Source organism: Mycteria americana, chromosome Z (genome assembly GCF_035582795.1).
Source record: "Mycteria americana isolate JAX WOST 10 ecotype Jacksonville Zoo and Gardens chromosome Z, USCA_MyAme_1.0, whole genome shotgun sequence".
Lineage (NCBI taxonomy): Eukaryota > Metazoa > Chordata > Aves > Ciconiiformes > Ciconiidae > Mycteria > Mycteria americana.
This window is the reverse complement of record NC_134396.1, coordinates 18,581,922-18,605,423: the sequence shown is the minus strand read 5'-3', so window position 1 is coordinate 18,605,423 and position 23,502 is coordinate 18,581,922. Positions and strand designations below refer to the sequence as shown.

The window sequence follows — 23,502 nt, the reverse complement described above, 5'->3', positions numbered from 1 at the left end:
GTCTTCCTTGACTTCACTGGTGTTTACTGTGATTATTCACAAGTTTGCAGAGTACAGAATTGCCCCTGCCAAAGCAGGGTTTTACAATAATCAACTTTAAAAATCAAATTTCGCAGCGTAAGCTGGCATGGCACTTGCTATGCTCTCTGCATACCTGAACGAGTACTGAAAGCGTTTTGGCTGGGTGCCTCATGAAACACTAGAGGCATTGGCTATCCCTCAAAAAAACCACCTTCGATTTGTAATTGAGGTCACAAGGATTATTTAGATACTCTGAACCTTCTTGTGGGGAAAAAAAAAAAAAATCCCTCTTTTTCTAGCCATTGACTACATAGGGATGGTGTGGAATGAGGTTCCGAACTTACACAGAAATTTTCTGAGTTAAGTAAATCCCAGTCCTAAAAAACTGAGTAAAACAAATAAAGTAAAAGTTTTACTGAGTAAAACTCCTTATAAAGGGCAACATGAGTAGGAAGACATAATTAGAAAGAACCTTGGCTACATCACGACACAACAATATTTTATATTATTGACAGTGACCCTAAACACATCCTTTTAGAAACTTCCAAATAACTTGAATTGTTTTCTTTTTGTTCAAGAGCTTCATTGTAAGACTCAAAAATTCAACTAGGGCCCCTGAACCACTTGACATTAAGAATAAAAAAAAACAGGTAATATAAAACTTAGTGGAAATCTCAAAAATGGCTGTTATTTTAATATATAAAATATGTAATTAAACAATAGTTACCTGTAACTTAAAATTTTCAATAAAAGCTATCTAAAATTAATGTTGGTCTATTCCATTTCTAAAACCATTTCTGGATGCTACACGTTTTGAATATGTACAAAATTAACAAGGAGCATTGGATGAAAGATTAAATGTATTCAGATAATACAGCCTTGGAATTAATACAGAGGAAGTACAATAATTAACCTACAGTGTTAGTACTTCAGTGTCTAAAAACTGCCACAAAAATGTTTTTCCCAAAACGTGTGTGAAAGGTTAACTCCCCCCACCCCTGCACCCTGATATCTATAGTAGTCACACTCTTAATTAAGGAATGGCTGGCCTTATTTAACCAAACTTTATCTTAGATTTAATAGACTCTTCCTGTCTCTAGATGCTCCATCTACAGCTGTGGTTCGCCATCTGTTCATAGGTAACAGTAACATGAACCAGTTAGCACAAGTTAAACTAGGATGCAACCTTATAGCATGTGAATGACTCTGCAGTAACTGCTTGGGGAGATATTCTTCTTTTGCAGTTTCTGAGTGTACCTACATTTTTCAGCATCCTTTTAAAAGAAAGCAAACACCAGAATTATGCTAATTAATGTAGTATCTTCCACCAGGATCAAATACAGAAGAAAGAAGTAACTTACTCCTATGTGCTTCTCCTGTTTATACATACAATATTCATACAGTACCATGTTAGGTAGAAAGTCAGAACCGAGGATGTTCACGCTGTTCGAGCAGACTAGTATTACTATCGTATCATTAATTTCCTTTATGGTTTTTAATCCGGAGGGTGGATACTGTACACTAAATATGGCTACAAATGTTACTGCACAGCAGGCAGAACACAAAACATAAAGATTACACCTGCACTCTTTTTAAGTTTTTCATGCCGCAGTTGTCATTTTTATTGAATCCATTTTTTTCTGGGATAGGATATTGGTATTAGTAACTTGGAAATGTGATTTATATATAGTAATGAGATATACTCCCTGAAGCTTGTGGTATTACTGTATTAAGCTCTGTAGCACTATCAGCTGGTACCGAACTGCTTGTTCAGTTTGGGTGTTATTCTGGTAATTCTGTTGCACACAAAATGGAGGTTTATAACCAGCATATGTTATTTACAAAACAATAACCAGAGGAAAGAAGATGGCATTGTACATTGAAGAAAGCGGCTGGCTGACAGAAAAGGACATCAGGAAGACAGAGGCAATGTCCTGGAGACAACAAGTAGAGAATTTACACTTGTAGCAGAGCTCCCTTTCCCTGTGCCTAAACTCTGTTCTCCTTCCCATTTATGGAGCTCCATGCTGACCTTAGTCCCCTCAAACAACAGCCTCAACAACAGATTCACCTTGGCAGATGTGCCAAGGAAATTTTGCATCAGGAATATAGTCTAGCCAACAGAGGTAGAATAAGAAAGCGGTAAGATTCTCTAGGGAATCCTGCCTTTGTATTTTAGTAGCTTCCAGTGTAACCATCTTACAATGCTCTAATTTTAGAATATTTAGTTTTAGACTCCAATATTCTAATATATTGCTCCTCTCCCTAAAAATAAGGAACTTTTTCTTTTGTGTGGTTATTATTCTACCAAGTCTAACTGACTATTTAATTAAGCAGTTAAAAGGTATTGTTTTCCAAATAAGTCCTCAAAGTAAGAACATCTTGATGAAAGCACACGGACTAACTTCAGAGTTGGTATGTGAATCAGCTAGTTTATGCTGAGAACATTGCTCTGTCTTCTGCTTTGCAAATTTTTAAAACATACAGAAAGATCTATTACTCCTTAGTGAATGTGAACAAACATCTACATGCGATCTTTCACTTTTGTTGTTGTTGTTAAACAGGCAGAAGCTGTCCTTGGGAAGGAATCCAAGGTTTTTCAGAGTAAATATGTTTACCTTGCACAAAAACATCCTCAATGTCACTCAGCAAAATCTGAGCCTTTATGACCTTGCCATATATTGTATTTCTCTGGGTCATATCTGTACACGCTTTCCTAAAATAATTGTATTTCAGATATGCTGGAAATAAACATTACATTGCTCTTTCTTCAGCATTAATTTATACCACAACAACAAAAATTTTTTTCAAACAGATGTTTAATTCATGAAATGAATGTAACCATTTGGTACACAAGAATTCAAGTTGATCTTGCTTCATTTACTTCATCTAGTCAATTCTGATATTTCCAACATTACAAAAATATAAAACTGAAACTTGCCCTGTAAAATGTGTGAGTAAAACTTGAAAACCTACACTTGCTAACAAGCTTTGAAGAAATATTAGTATTTTGACTGCATTTTATCTTGAATCTCTCAGTGCCTATCATACTGCTTCATGTGCTCTACCATTTGGTTTTCCATTTTCCTGCTAATGCAAAATAAAATCTTTTTTCTGAGCACAGACATACTAGATATTCAGTATTGAAAACCAAAATATATCAAAACCATGTATCAGCCAGGGCAAATTTCCACATAAGCAAAATTATTTTGCCTCATGTCTCTATTTCAATAGAGTAGCAAGCATCTGGAGAACAGATGTTTCTTAGACATGCAAGTGCCTTTTGAGATGCTTGCCTGGAAATAAACAGTACAGTTTAGATTCCTTGACTAGTTGCATTTTAGTGTTGTTTTCCGTTAATTTTTCTTGGTATTCTCAGTTACTATGTTTGTAAAACATATTAGTGATATTATCCTGTATTTTTAGATATAATTTCTAATATGTACATGGTGTTAGAGGTTCCAGTTATATTGTAGTGTTACCCATGGTAATCTAAGCTATTAGAAAAGTGAAATCTGCTATGATTTATGTAGAAGATTTATACCTGAGATTGGAATGGTCTGATGGATATCTAAAAATGGGTTGGTACAGTGATACTGTCCTAAGCTATTTTCAAAAAGAAGTTGGGAACATTAAAGGGAAAGTTAAATCTAATTCCAAAGGTACTTGGAGAAAAATGAAGTTTAGGAACTACTGGTCTAAAGATACACGCAACAAAATTTTGGATGGAAAAGTTTTTTTGGTGGCCAACTATCTTTTACTGTAGAAAACTGTAGCAGAAAGGCCAAGATGGGTATGAACGGAGAAAGACTGGGAAGATCTGCGTGTGGAGGCAACAGTACGAACACACAGCAGGGAAAGGGCTCTCATAATGGTCTGTGTTAACGACACCAGATTAGCAGGTCAGCAAGACCCCAACACATCTAGGCCAGTTTCACAGGCCAGGGACATGGGGAGACAAAACAGTGATGGCACCTGGTGACTTACAGAGGTGGGACAGGACAGAGAAGCAGCACCAAAAGGGTACAAAAAGGCATAACCAGAACCTGTGCATGGTCACCAACCTAAGAAGAGCATGGAAGATGTTAGAAGGACTTCATAGCTGCCGTCCCCGGACCTCTGCACCATCCCAGCTTGTAACATCTGGTCGCAAGCATCGTGCTGCCTGGCTGCCAGATGGATGGCTTGAAAACCCCTGCCCTGGTGCCTGGCTGCTGGGCAGACTTCTTAGACACACACCTTTTGGTGAATGAGTGTCAGACTGTGAGAGTGTGCATAAAACCTGCTTTATTTCAGTTTCTATTTCAAATACAATCACATTCCTCTTCTATTAGGTCTCTCATTGATGCAGTGTTGCAACACCATTTCCTACACTACTAGGTCAGCAGATCAATCTGGGAAGAGCAGACAAGCTTTGAGTTCAAAGTCCCTGTCAAAGAGCTTTTAAGTAGCGCGCAAATTTTTGCCTAAGAAAAGAAATTCAAACAATGAGAACAAGAACATGGTACTTCCTCAGTTTCATGCATTGTATGAAAGAGACGTAAAGTACAGCTAGCTAAAAAGAATGTAAAGATATTTTTGTCCTCAAGAAACGTGCTCCTGAGCGTTATCTTTTCATGCCATTTGCTCCTAACCATTAACTTTATTCTGGTTCTTCAAGTCAAAATTAAGCAGAGGAGGCATGAAATGAACAGTGATATACATGTGTCATTTTCAGCACTTCTATTTACTACAAGAACTTAGTATTAGTCAGTGCCATGTTAATGCAATTCCTAATTTGCACTACCAATCATCTTAAAATCATTACAGGAAGTTCATTTTGGTCTAGGATTTCAGAATTTATATTTAGGATTTCAAAATTTATATCTAATTTCTATATTATTTATAACATGATCTATATTAAAATTTCATATATTTATATGTAGTTATTTTCAGAATTATATTCTTTCTATTTACTATATAAATATCATATTAAGAACACATCCTTTGAAAACTGACCATTTTTAGACAGAGATCAGACAGATACTGGAACGGATCCAACATTTTTGTGACTTCTGAGAGTATCTGCATTGTCTCATATATTCTTTTGAGTATCTAAATCAAGGTTCCAAATTTATAACCTTTTTCCCTCTGATTACACACATATGAAACAGTAGGCTTAGGCTAAGTCCACCAAAAAAAAAACCCCAAACCCACAAGAAGCATATGCAGCTACTTGTATTAAACTGGGCTGAAGAAAATACAGATATAACACAGTGATAGGCTATTAATTTACTTTTTTCAAATGAGGTAGAATCTTAGCAAGATTTAATTTCACTCATTATAAGCAACATATTTGAACTTTCCATCAGATGTCATCAAAAGCACACTGTGCCTTCATCGTTTGCTATCTGATATTCAAGTGACCTTTTGAGTTATGATCATGAAATTTAATACACTCATTTCTCCTGATTACATGGGAAAATCCTGTGAAATTTGACATTTTGGCTGCAAGGTCAGCCAAAGAGCAGCCTAACAGTTCACAAAAACTGACTTTTTTTCCCCTCTGGACAGAGGCCCTCCAGTTGGCACTACTGAAAATACTGGAGGTCACCTATTCCCTAGCAGTACCACGTAAACATTGCATTCAGTTCCTTCACGAAGGATAAGATTCAAGTGCCAGGAGCGTGCAGGGGATGCATAGCTGTACCTATCCTTCCTCACATCTAATTTTCCTGCTGAAGTAACCTGATCTGAGAAGTTCAGTCCATGACAAAGAATACCTGGTTGAAACTGAACCTGAATTGGGCAGGAATTCTGCTGGTAGCTGGAAGAAAAGTCTATGGTTTAGGAGTACCCCAGGATCTTGCTGATGCTAAGTTTTCCCACAGCAACATCAGCATGTAAAACATTTTACTGTCTCTGGCTGGACAGGAGTCTCCATTCCTTCCTGGCAGTTAATGGTCCCTGGCCTCAATTATACACATCCTTATCTTCTTCCACGTGGAAGAGAGCCATACAGTACACCTGGGCACAAGGCCATGAGATCTCTGCAAACTCCAGCTAGTACAGAAAACTACCCTATAGCTCCTCAGAAACAGGCAGCACTAAGAAAGCAGTCAAGCTTAGCAGTTTCAAAACAGGTAATCCTACTAAAAGTACAAACAAAACAATTCTGAACTCAAGACATGGGTTTTTTTGGGGGGGTTGGGTTTGGGGTTTTTTTGTTTGTTTTTTTTTTTTTTACTTCAAGGTCTATATAGGGGTAACCAGGGACAGGTAGATGGGTTCAACTCTGCCTGCTCTAGCTCTCAGTTTCTCATCTCAATCCCTAACCCAAACATTCTCTGCTCACACTTGTTTAGGAGCTAACTCCTGTAATTCACAGTCTGGCATGCTAAGACATACAAAAATCAGTGTTCATTGTAATACATTTACTGTAGAAAATTGCAGAAAATAGCTACATGTCTCCTGCAAGCTGGGGTGGGAACCCTGAGAAGGGGACAAACAGTTATAGCACACATAATATAATATTGTCTGACTGCTATAAAAACAGAACAAAGACTATCAAAAGAAACAAAACACTAACTCTCAGATGAACAGCATGTAGGAAATAGAATTGCTGGTCCTTTTATTTTGCTTTAGCAGTACTAAACTTCCCATCCTAAATGACTCTTATGCAAATTAAAACTATATTCAAAGACCAACTAAAATAAATATAACTCCTAAGAACATAGACAATAGGATTTAACCCCATCAACGAATACATTACATGCAGCACAGAAGAGGGAGAAACAAAGGGTAGTCAATCAGATTCAGTGTTATACAGTTATACATGGAAGGTGGGTCCGATCTAAATTTTTAGATATAAGAAGTATACTAAAGCTGGTGGAAGGCCGGGACTTACGTAAAGTTGATAAGGGGGATTCAGACCGGGATGTGGAATGTCTAATCAAAAATTACTGCCCTTGGGAGTGAAACACATCCTGGAGAAATATGTAAGCTAATTAAGACGTTTTGGGAACAATCTGAAACTACTAGTAGAAGTGTGATAAGAAGTACCCCCATGCAAACTATCCTCATTATAATACTAAAAATCACACCCCTTGAGCTGGAGACCCCAGCCCAAGCAGAGACCCCTCACCTTTGGGCATGCGTAGAATATTAAAGTAGTACTGTAGCTTTAAGAATGAGATGAGAAAATGTAGACAAATAGAAAACTGCTTTGCATAATTACTTATACATATGTATAACTACCTGTATAAATACTGCACATGTATGAACGAGCGGTGTGCTAGCTTTGTGGAGTTACCACCTAGCACCCTGTCTTGCGCAAAACTTGAAATAAACTGATATCTCAGCTCTGTGTGCATATTGGGTGTTGCACACCGGGTAACAAACTCCGTTTGTGAGACAACAAGAGGAATTTAAACCAATGTCACCACGCAATTTTTGCAAAACTAAGGGTTGGTCACAGAAGTTTAAAATTCTGCAGAAACTCGGGTTTTAAGGACTTTGTAATCCATTTCAGTAGAATAAAAGAACATTAGAATAAAAAAGCTTTGAAAGATGAAGGACTGACTGAATATAAGTCTTGATTGAAGATATCACAAAGGGGCAACACCAAAGTTTCTTTTGGTAGCTTGTTCCAGTGAAAAAATCACCTTACCAGTTAATGCCTATTTCATTTATTCTTTTACATTCTATTCTACTTACACTGCTGAGCCCAATGCACCAGTAATAAGCACATATTCAGATGTGCCCAGAGCCCCCAGTATCCAGCATTTGTGATACTATTTTTATTATTCTTTTCCAGATGAAAAATGTATGGGATTTAACTAATTTTTCTTTTAATGCACAGAAGACTCTCCATTATCTGAACTAATAGGGTTTGGGATATCCCAGTTAATCCAGACAGCATGAGAGGTGCACAAAATCAGAGAGAGCCCAGTAAAAGTCATTAGCTTGGTCTCAGTGCCAACCCAACTGGAGCTAAGCTGCTTCTTTTTTCCAGTCATCTAAGCATGTCTGCACTGCGCTCCTGAATGCTCCAGCTTGCTTAAACCAGGCACAACATCATGACCTCTCAGGAACCAAGCCATGTCTACTTTTGTACTCAACCTCACAGGCTTTCTGAGACACTGGACAGCATGATACGGACCTATTCAAATGGAATAGGTCAGCCTTGGAGCCAGCCTGACAGGTCCTGTACCGAGCTAACAAACCATCAAAGTGGAATCCATGCTCAGTGAGTTTAATGTCTGCATAGATTTCCCACATGTTCAAGTCCAGACACATACTGCAGAGACATCCAACTGGGCTCTGCAGAGAGCAGGGCTGGGTCCATGAAATTTACTAACTTGTACTCCACGCTGTGCAAAATCAGTTAACCTACTTCTGGATCACAGAGCGTTCTTGAAAAAGTATTCCATGTTTGTGCATTGCTGCGTCCACACTGATAAATTCAACATACCAAGTTAAAGCTGTATGGAGATTTGGCATCTGTGACCAGGATTAATTTGCAACCTCGATTACTCTTTCATGGATAGCAAAGTTATCTGCACTTAAACCTTCCCTTTATTTAGGGAAAGGAACACGTAATATTACCCGCCCCCCAGTTCCAGCTCTGTTCTCTGGGCTGGTTAAATTCTTCTCATACCAGCATGCTGACTCAGTGATTTGACATGTGAGTTACCTGATAGCTTTCCAAACATCAAAGCCATCCAAAGGCTTAGTGCCATTGGTATGTCCTCCAGCAAGGTGCACCAGCGTTGGCAGCCAGTCGGAGATATGGATGAGTTCATGACTTTCTACACCTTTTTGTTTCAGTAAAGGACTTGCAACAAAGCCTACTCCTCTCACTCCTCCTTCCCAGAGAGTCCATTTTCTTCCTCTCAGTGGCCAGTTATTCCCACCTGCCAAAGTCTGTCCTCCATTATCTGGAAAACAAGTAATTGAAAGGAATTATTGGTAAGAAAGAAACAGAACAATCCTCCCCACAGCATTTATTCATCCATTTGAAAAAATATTTTCATAATATAGGCATGTCATGCACGTACTTGCACAGCGCTGTTAAGTGTTCATACAATATGTCCCATGTTCAGAGCATGTCATAAACATAAGTTAATTCTTGCCAGAGTCTTACAAATTACTACAATGAAAAGTTATTGCTAGGCAAAAATTATACCGTACTACAAGCCAATGATTTAGAAAGAGCAACCTGACGTTGATTCTAAATATCATTAGACATCCAAAGCTTCCAGATTCAAATACTTTAAAAATTTAGTTCCAACTACTTTACAGACACCAAGAAGAGTTGCTATCAATGCCATCATTAGTACTCAGAATACACCGTTTTCCAAAGCGGTAAGCTATACTTAAAATGGAAAACAGTTATTCCAGTGTCAGGACAATACCCGTACTCCTGGTTTAGAACCATTTTTTCCTAGATATTTAGGCAGCCATATTGATTTGTAATGTCACACAAAACAGACAGTTTCTCAGGCAGAAGAAGAAAGCCCTAACAGAATTAGTTGAAACTAGTTAAAACAGTTGAAGCTATTCAGAAACACACTGAATTTATTGGTTTTGGTGAGAACAACATATAAGATGGTTATAGAAAAAGTTGACCTGTGACTACAGTAACTCAGAAATACCTACATGAATTAGAGATAGCTCATTTTAGCTCTTTTAACTCTAACATAGCTCTTTTTAACTCTCTGACCAAGCTTCCACACTTAGAATAAAATCCATATTCCTGAAGTTAACAGCATTAATGATTCTTTGAGGTTACTTTTAGTACAGCTGTACAGTTGTTCTTGTTCAAATCTATCGTAATGATCTCAGAAGAGTCATTGATGGCAATTCTTTTAAACATAATTTTTCTGTATTTTAATGAGGTTAAAATTATTTCAAATAGTAGTCGTTGAACTGCCACTCAGTGTAATTTGACACGTTTATATTGTATTTTCTGATTAAAAAACAGGAGTATGAGGGAAGAAACAATAAGTACATGTCCAACACCTTACGGTACTTTACTGTAACCACAACACAACAAAATTATCTCTCTTCTGTTTCATTAATTAGGGATCAATGTAAACCCCCACTGTGAACATCTTTCTACTGCTCACAGAAAACCCTTTCTGTTCTCCTAAGGAATAAACTAGTGCATGTCTCTGTGAAGACTTCAAAAGGTGGAAGCCTAAGCTAAATGAAGCACTTGGGAAAAAATAGCATGAAAAGTGTGAAGTGTTCTGTGGCCCAACTAGCTTCTAGTAGGGCTGCTTATGTGTCCAGCACTCTTCGGTTAAAAATAAATAAATTAAGAGCTTTATTGTCTTCAATATGAAATGCAGGCAACCAAATACTAGCTACCAATATTTCTCACACAACAATGCTGAGCACTGAGATCTGAGAATTTAAGCAGTTGCTGGTTACAGAAGAAAAAAAAACAGTTTCAACAATTCCTTCTACTCAGTGTAAACAGGAATTCCTGTCAGGGATGCTCACGGGACAGAGCTTTCAGAAGCTTTTAACCTTTAGTGGCCTTAGAATAAAAGGTATCTTATCTACACTATATTAGAGCACAGTTTGGACGTACAATGGGATCAAATCTTAAGTATGTTAAATATCTTCGTATCACAAAAAGTTCGTATCACAAGCTACTTACTGTTCGTATCAGTTTAATACTAGCACATGAGATTTTTTTTTTTTAGTCCTGAATATCAGCCACAAAGTAGCAAGGAAATTATAGAAGTAGACTGTCTTTTTGAAGAATAGAGAGAGAAAAGTGTGCATTTCCTGGGTTACAGTCAAATCTTTATTATACTTATTTTTTCTTTATGTTCTGTAGTTGAGTTGAAGACATTCACGTTGTGTCATTATACAATAAATTCCCTGAGTAGTCTACAATACATTATACAATAAATTCCCCAAGCAGTCTATCTAACATATATCCTGTCAAAACTCATGTGTAATATCAGCATTCAGACATAGTACACTAAGTTAAAAAAAGGGGGAAAAAAATTCTTGTTCTGATAGCTTATCTGATATGTAAATGAAAAAAACCAACATAAGATACAAGCTTCGTCCCACTCATTTTGACTTCTCATTTTCACATTGCTAGAGCATTACTGTTTCCTTCTCCCTCAGGAATTCACGTTCAAGAGACTCCTTGTGCTTCATTTCTTGACTGACTTATCAAAAAAGTGTTGAAGAAGGTAGAAGGTTGGTTTCTGGTTTGATTACTGAAGTTTGTTTCCTTTCTAGGTAGGCAGAACAGAGCTGATGTGTCACTGGCAGTTTATACATAAGTGATACCATTTTTCAAAGTTGTAGATAACTACTTCTGTACAGTCTGAAATATTATCTAGGACTTCAAATATCAACAATTTGTTAAAGAGGAGCAAGCTACGTAATAACGAAAGATCATAATGGAGTCTGTATTGATGAAATATTAAGCTAACCACTAAATAACAAAGGTGGGGAGAGGGAATAAACAAGAAGCCACTGATTGCATGAGGTATAGACGTGGCAGAAAGGAAGGCATGAACAGCCACTACAGGACTGTAACTGGAGTTCTAGTCGGTCTTACCTATGAGGGTATGTCTAGACAGCAGCAGACAAAATGGCTACGTGCTCTGTGCGTGTGCTAAGATACAGCTGTGGATGTACACAATCGGTGCTAAAAGCATGCATGGGTTCAGAAAGCCACTGGAGAACTTAAAGATGAAAAAACAGTTGATACTTCTTACATGAAAAAACACTACCTCTGTCTTGGGAACTTTTTCAGCCACCAACTGCTGAAGCTTTGAAAGTTTTCACAAAATTTTTACTGAAAGTGGAACAATGAGTCCCAATACTTTTTCCTACACACGTGTTATCAGGCATTGCTCTAGCGAGGGGATGCTTGGCTAGATGGATCGTTCATCTGTGGAAGTACAGCCATTCTCATGTTCTCCCTAACATGCTATTCCTTACTAACTCCTCATGCTATTTTAGAAAAGTATCTTGAATATGGGAACAAACTCCAAAGTCCATATGGAAACTCCTGGTAGTTTAAAACATACACTTAATATCCACTAGGTAAGAGACAAATAGGATCATTGTTGCTTCATGTTCTACACTGGCTTCATATCCAATTATAAATCCACTTCAAAACAGTATTTCCTGAATGATTTATCATCCATTTTTGCAACTGTTTCTCTCCATGACTCATCCTAATATCTAATCTCAGCAGACAGTCTCCAGAGCAAAGCTTTTGGAATCAAGGTACCTACAACCAGAGGCCCTGACTTATAACATTTCTTATTATTAAAGCTTCAGCCTTGCTACTTCAGCTGAAAACACAAGCCTCCCCCAGGCATGATACTTCAATTATCTCTTTCCTGGAGACAAACATCAAATATGATTTTCATTAAAAATAATAGTAAAATAGTCTGGAAAATGTAGTGAGCATATTCTTCCTATCTGTAAGAATCATTTTGGTAATTACATCTATATAATTTAGACTTCAGTAGTACCCACAACATATTACGTGCATTAGAAAAATCATAAAACAAACCAGCTCTTGTCCCTAAAGAAAGGATGAAAGGGGAGAAAATAAGGTTATAGACAGAAATGATGGTCCTTGGCATAAGCATTACCTAGCTAATTTATTCAGTTTTGTTTGTTTTCTTAAATGGAAGCATCATACATTTTTAAAGAGCTTTGTAGTTTGCTTGGTTTGGCTTGCTTTGATATGTGTTTAGCTACCTTTGTTTTCTCACAGTATTTTTATCACTCCCATCATTCTGTGTTATTTTAAGGGGGGGGTACCAAGACACTTTTTTTCCATTCTGACTAAATTTTCTTCTACAAGCTGAAATTTGTGACAATGAAAGAGAATGCTGGGGAGAGACATTCTTGCTGATGCAAGAATGGGCTAAAACAGAGTTTGTAGCAGGCATTACCACCACCAAAGAAAAAATGCACAGAAGATATATGCAGGGTAAATGGCAAAATGACAGAATAAAGGAGAGAAACAGAAGCATCCTGGCTACCTTAAAATGTCGTTTCGATCGAAGTTGTGCACCTTTGAATTAACAGCAGCCTTGTTGACTATGGAGAAATCTGTATAATGTAGTAATTGTATCATAAACACCAATGATATGCTGCACTGATTTGGGAAGAGGTGTCATTCCTGCTATGGAAGAGAAAGTGAAAATCCTAAAAAGCAAAGGAAGCACATTGACAGTTGTAAGCATTGGGGAGGAAGCCTGCAAAGGTTGTATCTGAGGGAACCACGTAGTCACAGACAGAACAGTTTCTTAAGGGCAATAAATATTTCTGAGGGTCAAGAATTGGTCAAAAGAGTCCCTAGGTGCAAAAGCCAGGTTCATCTCTAATATTATCATTCTCTGCCAATTTATGTGACTCGTGTGAGTAGCATAATTCTCTTTTAATTTTGTGTCGTCCTTCAGTATCCAAGGAGTAGGAATCTGATAGGATCTGAACGTACCTTAAAAAAAATTTGCCACACTGAATAATTTCTTTGGAACTGATACTAACAAAATTAGTAGGTCTAACCGCCTCCCTCCCCCCCAAAAAACCAAGGCAGTGCTTCCAAACCCAAAATACCACCACATTTTATGTTAGTTTCTCCATATGAATGTATCTGTGGGACATGCATCCTGATAAAATAGATTGATATGAAGCTCTCCAGATGAAATAACTTCTGTCTTCAAAATAGTCATGCACAGTACCCTAACCCCTTGAATACTTTTTAAAGCACTGGCAAAGCTGATCCTCAATAAATACCATGCATTGCTATAGCAAAAATAAAATTTTGAAGGGAGAACGTCTGTCTTCTGTTTTGATTAAAATAGCTGCAAAAAAATCAAATATTTTTCTTCTAAGTCTAGCAACTACCCAAATATGCCTTCAAGAAAAAAATAATGTCTTATAGGACTATTTCTACATTCTTTCACTCTCATACACCTATTTACATATCACTTTCACACTCATCTTAAAGTCCATATAATGCTGTTCACATTACTTTAATGGAGTGATTTGAAACAACAAAAATCCGAGTACCTCCCTGCCAAAAGATTTTGGATGAAAATAGGACACATTTCCCACACAGAAAACCAGAGAATATAATCTATTTTCAAAAAATCTTTGTACAACAGAAGTTGACCATCTTTCAAACTACTGTGGGTTTTTTGGTAAAGGTAATGAAGAGGAATTTAATTTAATAAAAACCTTTCAACAGAAGCAAAATAAAAGCAAAGTAAAGCTTGTGCATCTTGAATATGCCTTTAAAAATGAAGGCCAATGTTTTCTTCTCACAAACATCTGCTTTTGTAATTAATATTCATTGTCACATACATGAGAAAGAGTTTAATTTGTTAAATCTGTAATTTGTAAACTGTCAAAGATATTTTGCAGCAGTTCTTAAAGGAATCAATAAACAAAACTAAACAGAGAGGCCCTTCTGTTTCTCCCAAACACTTCTCTGAAGAGTTGCAGCTGCCAAACATTTTGACTACGGCAGTACATATATGCAGTGATGTGGGATGTATGTAACCAGTAAACAGTTTAATGACTAAAATCTCTTTGAAGAGCAATTGGACAGTAAAAAACAGCAATAAAACAATTCTGAGAGCAATGACTAATGAAGCATGTATGGATTCAACTCTTCAGATAGACTCACTTTTTTATTGACTTATCCTGGAACTGAAGCAACAGTCTGCTTCATACTATGAAGATAACCCACATCGGCAATAGATACTCACAACTATGGGAAAAGCTTCCTTGGGGATTTATACCTCATTAGACAATAGAAAACCAAAAAAGGCAAAAGTGTTGACTTAAGAATGAACCCTGACAAATGTCCTTCCCAGGACCATAAATATCTCTCGCCTGTGCACATTGCTTGCTAAGACAAGTCCACAGCGGTTACTGAACGCAGGGGCATATTAATAGCATTAATAGATTTGTCAAAACTTCATGCATCAGAGCTCATGCCTCTGACAAATTCAGTTTAAATTGATTAACGGGCTCAAAAGTTATTGCTGGGAGAAGTAATTAAATAGAAACAAGTCTTGTAATACTGTATAAGGCCAGTTTTCTAAGAAAGTGAACTTAATCTCCCCCAGTTGTACACACAAAAATCATTATTGCCTATGTAGTGGAATGAAAAACTTATTTTAAAAGCTGTAAAGAGACCTTTGTGTTTTATTTTTGGATGGTGGGAAAAACACTATAAGAAGAGTTTCCAGAGAACACTTAAGTACAGTATGACCAACATGCTCAACGTGCTAACTTTCTTCACCAGGTGGACAACTGGCTCAAGCGACTTCCTTTCTGCGACTTCTACTACCTGCACATGCTGTCTTAGCAGCTTCTGCTCATGATGTTGCCTCACATTAATGCTCTAGAATAGAGGTGCTATTTTCTCTGCAAATAGGCCAGAAACTGGACTTCACTTTAAAGATTTCCCTTGCTGCTTTTTCACCAGCCCTTATGTAGGACTTAAGTGGGTAAATTAAAAATTGTAAATAATACAGAAAATAACTTTGCATTTTTTTGTATATTTTTCAAAAGCAACAGTGATTGTGTTTCAATCATACTATAGCAAAGTAACTTCTTTTTTTTTAAACAGAGCATCCTTTTTTTGTCTCCCTTGTGACCACTGAGGTTGCTGCCTTCTTCTTATGACCACAATTGAGCTATACCCCTCAGTCCCATTAACGTGCCTGGCAAATTGTTCTACACAAGCTCCTCAGAGAGGGCTTCCTGGAATTTCTCCACAGATTCATCCAGGACTGTATTTGGTGCTGTTATTAAGCAGTTTTAACTCCAGTGTTTCTTTTCAGTCTTTGTATTTTCTTAGTCCAAATAAGGAGCTACTCATAAGTCTCCTTACAGAAAAAAAAAAGGAAAAGAAAAAAAAAAATCACCCTTGCTGACTACATTTAGCGTGCAAATTGTTTTAGACAGTGAGAATATCTCATAAAAATATGCAGGGTTTACATAAACTGTCCTTAACTTCTATTTATTCTAAACCTTCCATTCTCGTTCTCCAGAGAGTTTAAGTCTGTGATATGTATTATATAAACTCAGTTACAATGGCAGACCTGTAATCCTAAGTATGTGTCCTAGTAATCCTAACTATCATGGTAAGTTTAACAATTGTTTTTGGCATTTGTAGAACAAAGAGTGATGCAAGAATATGGAAAATATTTACAACGATAACTCTGGAAAATACAGCAGTAATTAATTATGTCCTATAAGAAAATAACAGTCTTAACAGAAAATTTTAAAAAAACTCTTTCAGCACAACAATAAGATAAGTATTTGTGGACTGATTTGCATTGTATGTCTCACAGCACAACAAATTCTGCATAAATAAATTTTAGCAATAAGTAACAAAAGACCAAAACTGCTTGATATCTCAAAAAAATCAACATGCAAAATATTTTATGATAATGAGGTTAATAAATTTAAATACATAACTTCTCTTGGATACCTAGGTTGATTTTTAAAAAAAGCCATCCAAAAGTTTAACAGATCTGTATGTATATAACTCATATATACACAGAACAAGAAATAACCAACCAACATTTAAAGGAAGTATACAATTAGGAATCAGTCAAAAAAAAAAAAAAGAGAGAAAAATCAAGTGCTGTGTGCCAAGAAAGTCTTTGACTATGCAACCACTTTTTCATCCTATTCAGAACACAGAAAGCATTTGAAGTAACACATCTGCAAGGACAAAGTGAGAAGAAAACCTAACTTTAATCATCTAGCAGCATACAAATACAACTAGATATCACAACTCAATTCACTTATACTTTCTCATGTACTGGGGATTAATAACTTTAACCAACCATTAGAGTCCATAAACGTCTAGCCTAACATTTCTGGCTCCTGCCTACAAACATGTAGATCTCCTTTCTTCTTGAAAACAGTTACAAAATACTTGCCAAATACTCTCACTGTACCTACAGTACTTTTCAAACCCAACATTGGCATGCCCCAGCTTTTTTTTTCTGTTTTCCACCTGTGCTTAAGCTCCTACTTTTTTGAATTGATGAATTTTTCTGAAGCTGCAAGAGAAAACTCCCATACCCTGTAATTTCATCTCATAGGCCCCTGCAGTAAGCTGATCTAGCACACATCTATCTGATACGTAAACCATACCAAGCTCTGTTTGAAAGGCTTGTCTAAAGCCACACAGTATTTTAAAAGTGACTACAGACCAGAAAAAAACCCAACTCTGTTTTATTTTATAATGCAGATTTGGGCATTTCAATATGTTATCAAATTAAAGCATCTTCAAAATAATGAGAAAAAGGAACCTTTTAAGCTCCTGCTACTCCTGAAACTGCCGACATACTAAAGCCATCAACTGCATGAAATATGTGCACAAAATGTTTGAAGGAGAAATATTGTCAACAATAATTCCTGGTACTTGTTCCAGTTTCTTACTTCTGGTTAATAGATTAGTTCCTTCATGAAGATGACAGTGGAAGTAAGGTCGTTTCTTTTTGCTAAAAGGAACAACGGAGTCCCTCCCATATGCTCCCTCTTTCCCTTTAAAATAAATAAGTGCTGTAGATGTAACCCAGAAGAATGTTTAGTTTCCAAGTGCATCTCCCTCTCTCCCCACCAAACAGAAGAGATATGCCCATATGGTAGACAGACAATAAAAGGACAACTGGGTAGGACTGACAAATGATCGCAAGTATGCTCGGAAGAACTGAATTTCAAGCATTACATTTTCTAAGTGCAGAGACTGCCCAATAGCTGGCAACATCTAGGTGTTTTTATTCAGTAAAAGCATTCGGAAGTTTATTTTGAATACATTTGAGTTTCTTCCTCTGCTTCTGGAAGCAGCGTGACTCTCTTAGAACAAACCTAGTGCCGTTATCCAAACAACGTTATGGATCTAATTAGGGGAGGCATATTTATAGCAGCTTTTGGAGGAAAAAACGCAGGAAATCAGGCCACTGTTACTGTGCTTACGGACACCCTGTATAAGCAGCGACCAGTCAAAACTAACGCATTCATACTTCCATATGTACGGAAAATACCTGACCTCAGGCCTGCTGGTTTTGTACTTTAGGCTGCAGCTGTAAGGTAAGAAAAGAGGATCCAATTCCAACACGTGAGGACAGGAGCCAGCAGAAAACTAGTTCTACATCTATTGCTGATCATAGTCGTGTACAAGAAAAGATGTCCCTGACTTCAGATGCAGCAGAAGCGTTAAGGTGTGCGTGGCCTGCAGGGAAAACTGCCAGCCTTCAGGGACCATTATTTCACCTTTCTCCAGTTTTGTCTTTTGAGGAGGAGGAAAGAAATGACTACTTTGACCTAACAGCTTTTTCTTTTTCACTTTAAAAAGAAAAAGAAAAAAAAAAAACAACAGAAAAAAACACTTCCAGGGATATGAAACTGCCAAAACTTAGAATTACATACAAACAGCAGAGACAAATGATCTAATATACAGGCACTGAAGCCTCAGGGTTGTGCCCAGAACCCACATTGTCCATCCCAATAACCTGTACCCCGTCTTCCTTGGTGTTTACTTGAGGGGGCACTGCTCCAATTGCCTTCTGTCACTTCTCTGGTACACAATAAACAGAGCAATCTGGAGCTAATTTAAGTGGTTTAGTACATGAGGATACAGCTGGGAGAGGTTCTGGGAGAAAATCTGGGGAGGAAGAAGAGGGCTGTGCACGGTCCAGCCAAGCCTACGCACAGGAAGGCGGTGCAGATGCTGACCTTCCAACAACACCGCCTGCAGCCAGGGAAAACGGCCCTGTGAGGAAACGCTCCAACCAGCCCAGGAACAGCAGAAACCTCCATGCGAGGAATTAAGAAGTCCACTCCTAACAGCAGGAGTGGCAGGGCCACCACTCAGTGTCAGGAACATTTCAGCTGATCCTTGCTCATCCAGCAGTAGCCCAACTCCTCCTGTGTGTCTACGACTTTTATACTTCATCCGCTATGAGCCAGATGTCTTCTTTTCTTCTTACTATTAGGTGTAGGCACATGCATTGGCTTTACACAGTGCAAACTATGACTTGATTCCGGCAATTGGACAGATTTACATCTGTTTTTCACATCACTTTTGTTTGAGAGGAGTGACTTGAGTTTTTAATCACTTGGGGCCCTAGCTATACCCAGAATATATTGGCTCAATTCACTAGCAGAAAGAAACACATGTCTGCTGGCATAAAGACATAAAAATGAAACAAAACTCTTTAGTTATTACTTACTACACCGGACATTTGAAAAAAGGGCAGCATACACCTTAGTAAGAAGTATGCGTCCCTAACCTAAATCTCACACCAAGCACATAAACCACGAAAACTGCAATTCCATCCGACAATTCTCTAAACCAAATACATCAATAAAAGAGTAAAGAAAATAATACTCTTTGTAACACTAGTCTTAAACTTCTGGGGGAGCGGGAGGGAAGGTTAATTACTTTGTGATCTGTTGCAACTATTCCGTCTCCTGTAGATTGTTTAATTCTCCTAGGGCTGACAATGAAATGAAACACGTAAGTTTATTCAGCATGCATGGACAAGGTGGAAAACGCATCAGTCTTGTATAGGTGCATTCAGCAATGTCCAAGCCTCTCCCAACAGCTACCTCAGCTTTTGCTAAATGCAATCAAGCTTACAGGGGAGGAAAGGGATTATTTGATAAGATAACATGGTGACATAGCAACACAGGTAATGGCGAGAAATGGATGTTTACATAAATAATTTTCTTTCCCTGTAATGATCTAAGCAGCATTTTTAACCAGTTTTCATAAATCTGTTTTTCAGCAATGGATCATGTTTTCAGGATGGGGAAATGGCAGAGCTTGCTGAATGAATATTTCAGAGTCATTTTTTACTTGTTATTTATTTCTTTAACATCTTTGCTGGGTGACAGGTAATAATGGCTGAATAACACATTGGTGAATCTAAGAAAAAGGTTGTTAAGCTGGCTAAAACTGAACCTATTTTCTCCTAACAAACAGAAAAAATCCTAGTGTTTACAGTATGCCTAATATTCCTCTCCTTCTCCTTAATTTTGTCACATCCACGCTACATTCAAGTGTGTGACAAGAAGGAGCACTTAAACTCAAAATTTTTAATTTAATAACAATTATTTTGTTCCAACTTTGTGATTTATTTTTTTCCCAGCTACATGCCAAAACATGCCCTCTTCTAATTGCTCCCATGTTGGAATCTCTGCAATACGCCTGCAAGACACCATGGTAGTTCAGTAAGGTCACCAGCAATTTCCTCTTGGCAAAATCTAACCTTTCTCCAACATCATAATCCTTGAACTTTCTGCCACTTTTGATCATATTTCCTGAATCCTGACGTTGTGAAATCTCTCCTCTTGGCAACTATCTAGCTTTACAGACCACATTCAGTCCTTAAATATACACATATAATTCTCAATGATTTCAAAGCAGAGCTGTTCATATGCACAATGGAAACAACTGAGACTTCAAAGGAATAGTCAAATTGTGTATTTTGCTGGTGGTGGGCATTTTGGTTTTGATGGTTTTGTGCCTAATGATCATTCCTTAGACAGTTTATCCTGGAAACTCTATCCTTTACAGGTTAACTGGTTTCCTGTTCCATTCCTGATACTGGGAAAGAAGCAGAAAAATCCATAATGCACTAACAGACTCCTCTGCTCAAAGACAGTATTTCACTATAAACAGAGCTTTAGCCCTGGATAGCCAAGTGTTTCCCAGTACTCCCGTACTTCAGAAATAAGTTAATCCTTTCATTTTCAGAAGATGTCTTGCCTTCTTTTCTCTGCAAGTTCCTTATCTACTGTAATGATATTAAAGCCATAAAGCGCATCCACTTTATGGTTCAACCTGCACTTGCAAAAGGAGTCTGCTCGCTATTGCTTGTCATCCCTGATGCCACCAACAGTCAGAATTTATCATCTCTTTCATATGATTGACCAAACCACTCACAGGATCATTCCTCAGCCAGCTCAGTCCAAACTTGCATTAGCAAAGATCTACTGTTTCAGTCAAATGGGCAGGGTCACTGTAAACAAGGGTGAGACAAGAGGGGATGGTGGCATCCTGTGTGGTGAGCTCCCCCAGTCTCCACAATTACATTTGCAGTTTTATCTTCTTCATAAGCACTTCTGCTCTCCTGAGTAAGCACTACCTGATCCGTTTATGTGAGTCCAGAAGTCCCATCCTCGCCTACGCCCACTTTCTCAAAGGAGTTACTAATTCTTCAAAAATCCAACTTCAGGCCTCTCTCAGGATTATAGAATAAGTGACCCATTAAACTAGTCAAGGTCTTCAGGTTCATGTTTTCCCAAAGCCTCTCTCCTCATTTGCCTTAGGCTGCAGCAAGATGTGCTCTTTTGGCTCTGACTAAACTAATTTAAAGAGTTAAGCTAATTAAAAGCTCTCAGATCGCACAAGAGGTCAACAGTCCCTAAAAAAGGCTGGTATAATTGCATGTGTGCTTACTCTTAATGCAGTTCCATCAAAATTATCTGGATTAATAAACCGAAACCACTGTAACTATTAAAAATGTTCAAGCAACCCAAGGTCACTTGGAGAGAATCACAGGAAGCCACATGCAGTCCCTGAACACAGCTGACAGACCTCAGGGGCAATCGCCTGTCAAGGGAGGCACCTGTGGGCAGAAAAAGCCCCAAACCTTAGTCCCACTCATCGCCGTCACTGTCTACACAGCTATTCTTCCTCCTGAGGCATGCATTTTTTCTTTTAATTTTTTTGCATTTGCATTCTTTCTGCTACCTTTGTCTTTCTAGTGAACTGTAAGTGTTGGCCAGCAGCAGTTTATACCTCCTGGTCAATGTGAACCATTTGTGGTCAGTAAAATGTAATTATTAAACTGTTTTAAACAAAGGCTTTGCTTTTTCAATCCATTTAAATCACTCAAATACAGCTTGATGGTAGTGTAATGTGTGATACATTCAAGTAGGTAGGTATGAATTCATATCATTTGCAGTCACAACTGCAACTACGTACAACTTTCATGAGAAATGTAATGGAAGCCACTTTTTTTTTTACCTCCATGAGAACAGTAATGGAAGAATACTATTGAAAAAATTCAGACTTGCCTGAAAAACATGCACCAGATGTCATTCTTAAGATCCACTTGTTACAAATGCTTATTTGATTGCAAAATGTGTTACAATGCAGCAATGCTGCAGACTTAAAGAGATGTAACTATTAAAACTGTCATTATATTTTGTGTACCAGACATCAGCATATTCTATTTCATTGTTAATTTGATAAAATATCATCCTGCAAGATACCAGAAGCAGTGAAGTCCTCCAGTACATGCAGTTTTCTGCAGTGATCAGTAATAATCTTTTGCATAGCCTAAACATGTAGATCATATATAATACAAGAATTAATAATGAAAAACATGCACTACAGTTGCTGCATTATTTGATTTTATATGTAGTTGGTTAAAGCCTTTTAGTCTAAAATATAAGTGAAACTACTGCTGCAGATTTCTGGTTCTTCCCAACCAAGTTCAAGCAACTCTGGAATCTTAATACAGAATTCAGGGTCAGCTCACTTCAATGTACACAAAGCTCTGGCTATATTTTAACTTGAGAAAATGCAATTAGAGGTCAAACCTAAGAGCAGGCACAGGCAGCATTCCACATGGAAGCAGTGCTCAAAGTTCAGATAAAAAGTGGGGGGACCCCTTCCTGCTTAAAAAGAAATGTAAAGATAGATACTATATACTAAGAGACAGATATTCCACTCATAGGAGGCACATGAAGGTATCCAGAGACACAGGGATTTGCAAAGGGCATAAAGACACTTAGTAGGAACGTATAGAGAAAGCAGAGGAAAGATTAAGACTGAGCTGTAAGGCACTGAAAAATACAAACAAGGATCCTTACAAAAGGAGGGGACATTAGCTTATTAGTTCCAGCATTAGTACAAAGAGCTAAAAAACCCGCAATGGACACTACAGTAAGAGCTCTCCAAGCCAGTTTCACATCAGACATTTACATGATCTGATAACACTCGCCCATGGCCAAATCTTAACATCCATGACTAATGTATACAGTTACTTTCAAACTCACCCTGCTCAACTTCACTAGCTCTGAAGACGGACACTTTCCATCTTTCTGCCCTAGATATTTTACAGATACAGACTTTTTTCCAATATCAAAACCTTCCATTATATTTCCCAACCCCGTTTCATGAAAAAAATCCTTCTTCTCTGCATGCAGAGGAGATCACAGAATCACAGAATTGTATAGGTTGGAAAACACCTATAAGATCATCGAGTCCAACCGTAAACCTAACACTGCCAAGACCACCACTACACCATGTCCCTAAGCACCTCATCCAAACGTCCTTTAAATACCTCCAGGGATGGCGACTCAACCACTTCCCTGGGAAGCCTGTTCCAATGCTTGATAACCCTCTCGGTGAAGAAAAATTTCCTAATATCCAGTCTAAACCTCCCCTGGCGC

The 23,502-nt window shown here is 37.7% G+C and overlaps 1 protein-coding gene across 1 annotated transcript in view; it reads right to left on the bottom strand.

The window, feature by feature from the left end:
* Positions 1-23,502, bottom strand: part of ARSB (arylsulfatase B) — a 73,894-nt gene that overhangs the window by 31,023 nt on the left and 19,369 nt on the right. The window contains exon 5 of the mRNA XM_075527250.1: positions 8,696-8,939. Within this exon, the coding sequence (XP_075383365.1) occupies positions 8,696-8,939 (244 nt within the window). The remainder of the gene's footprint in view (positions 1-8,695; positions 8,940-23,502) is intronic.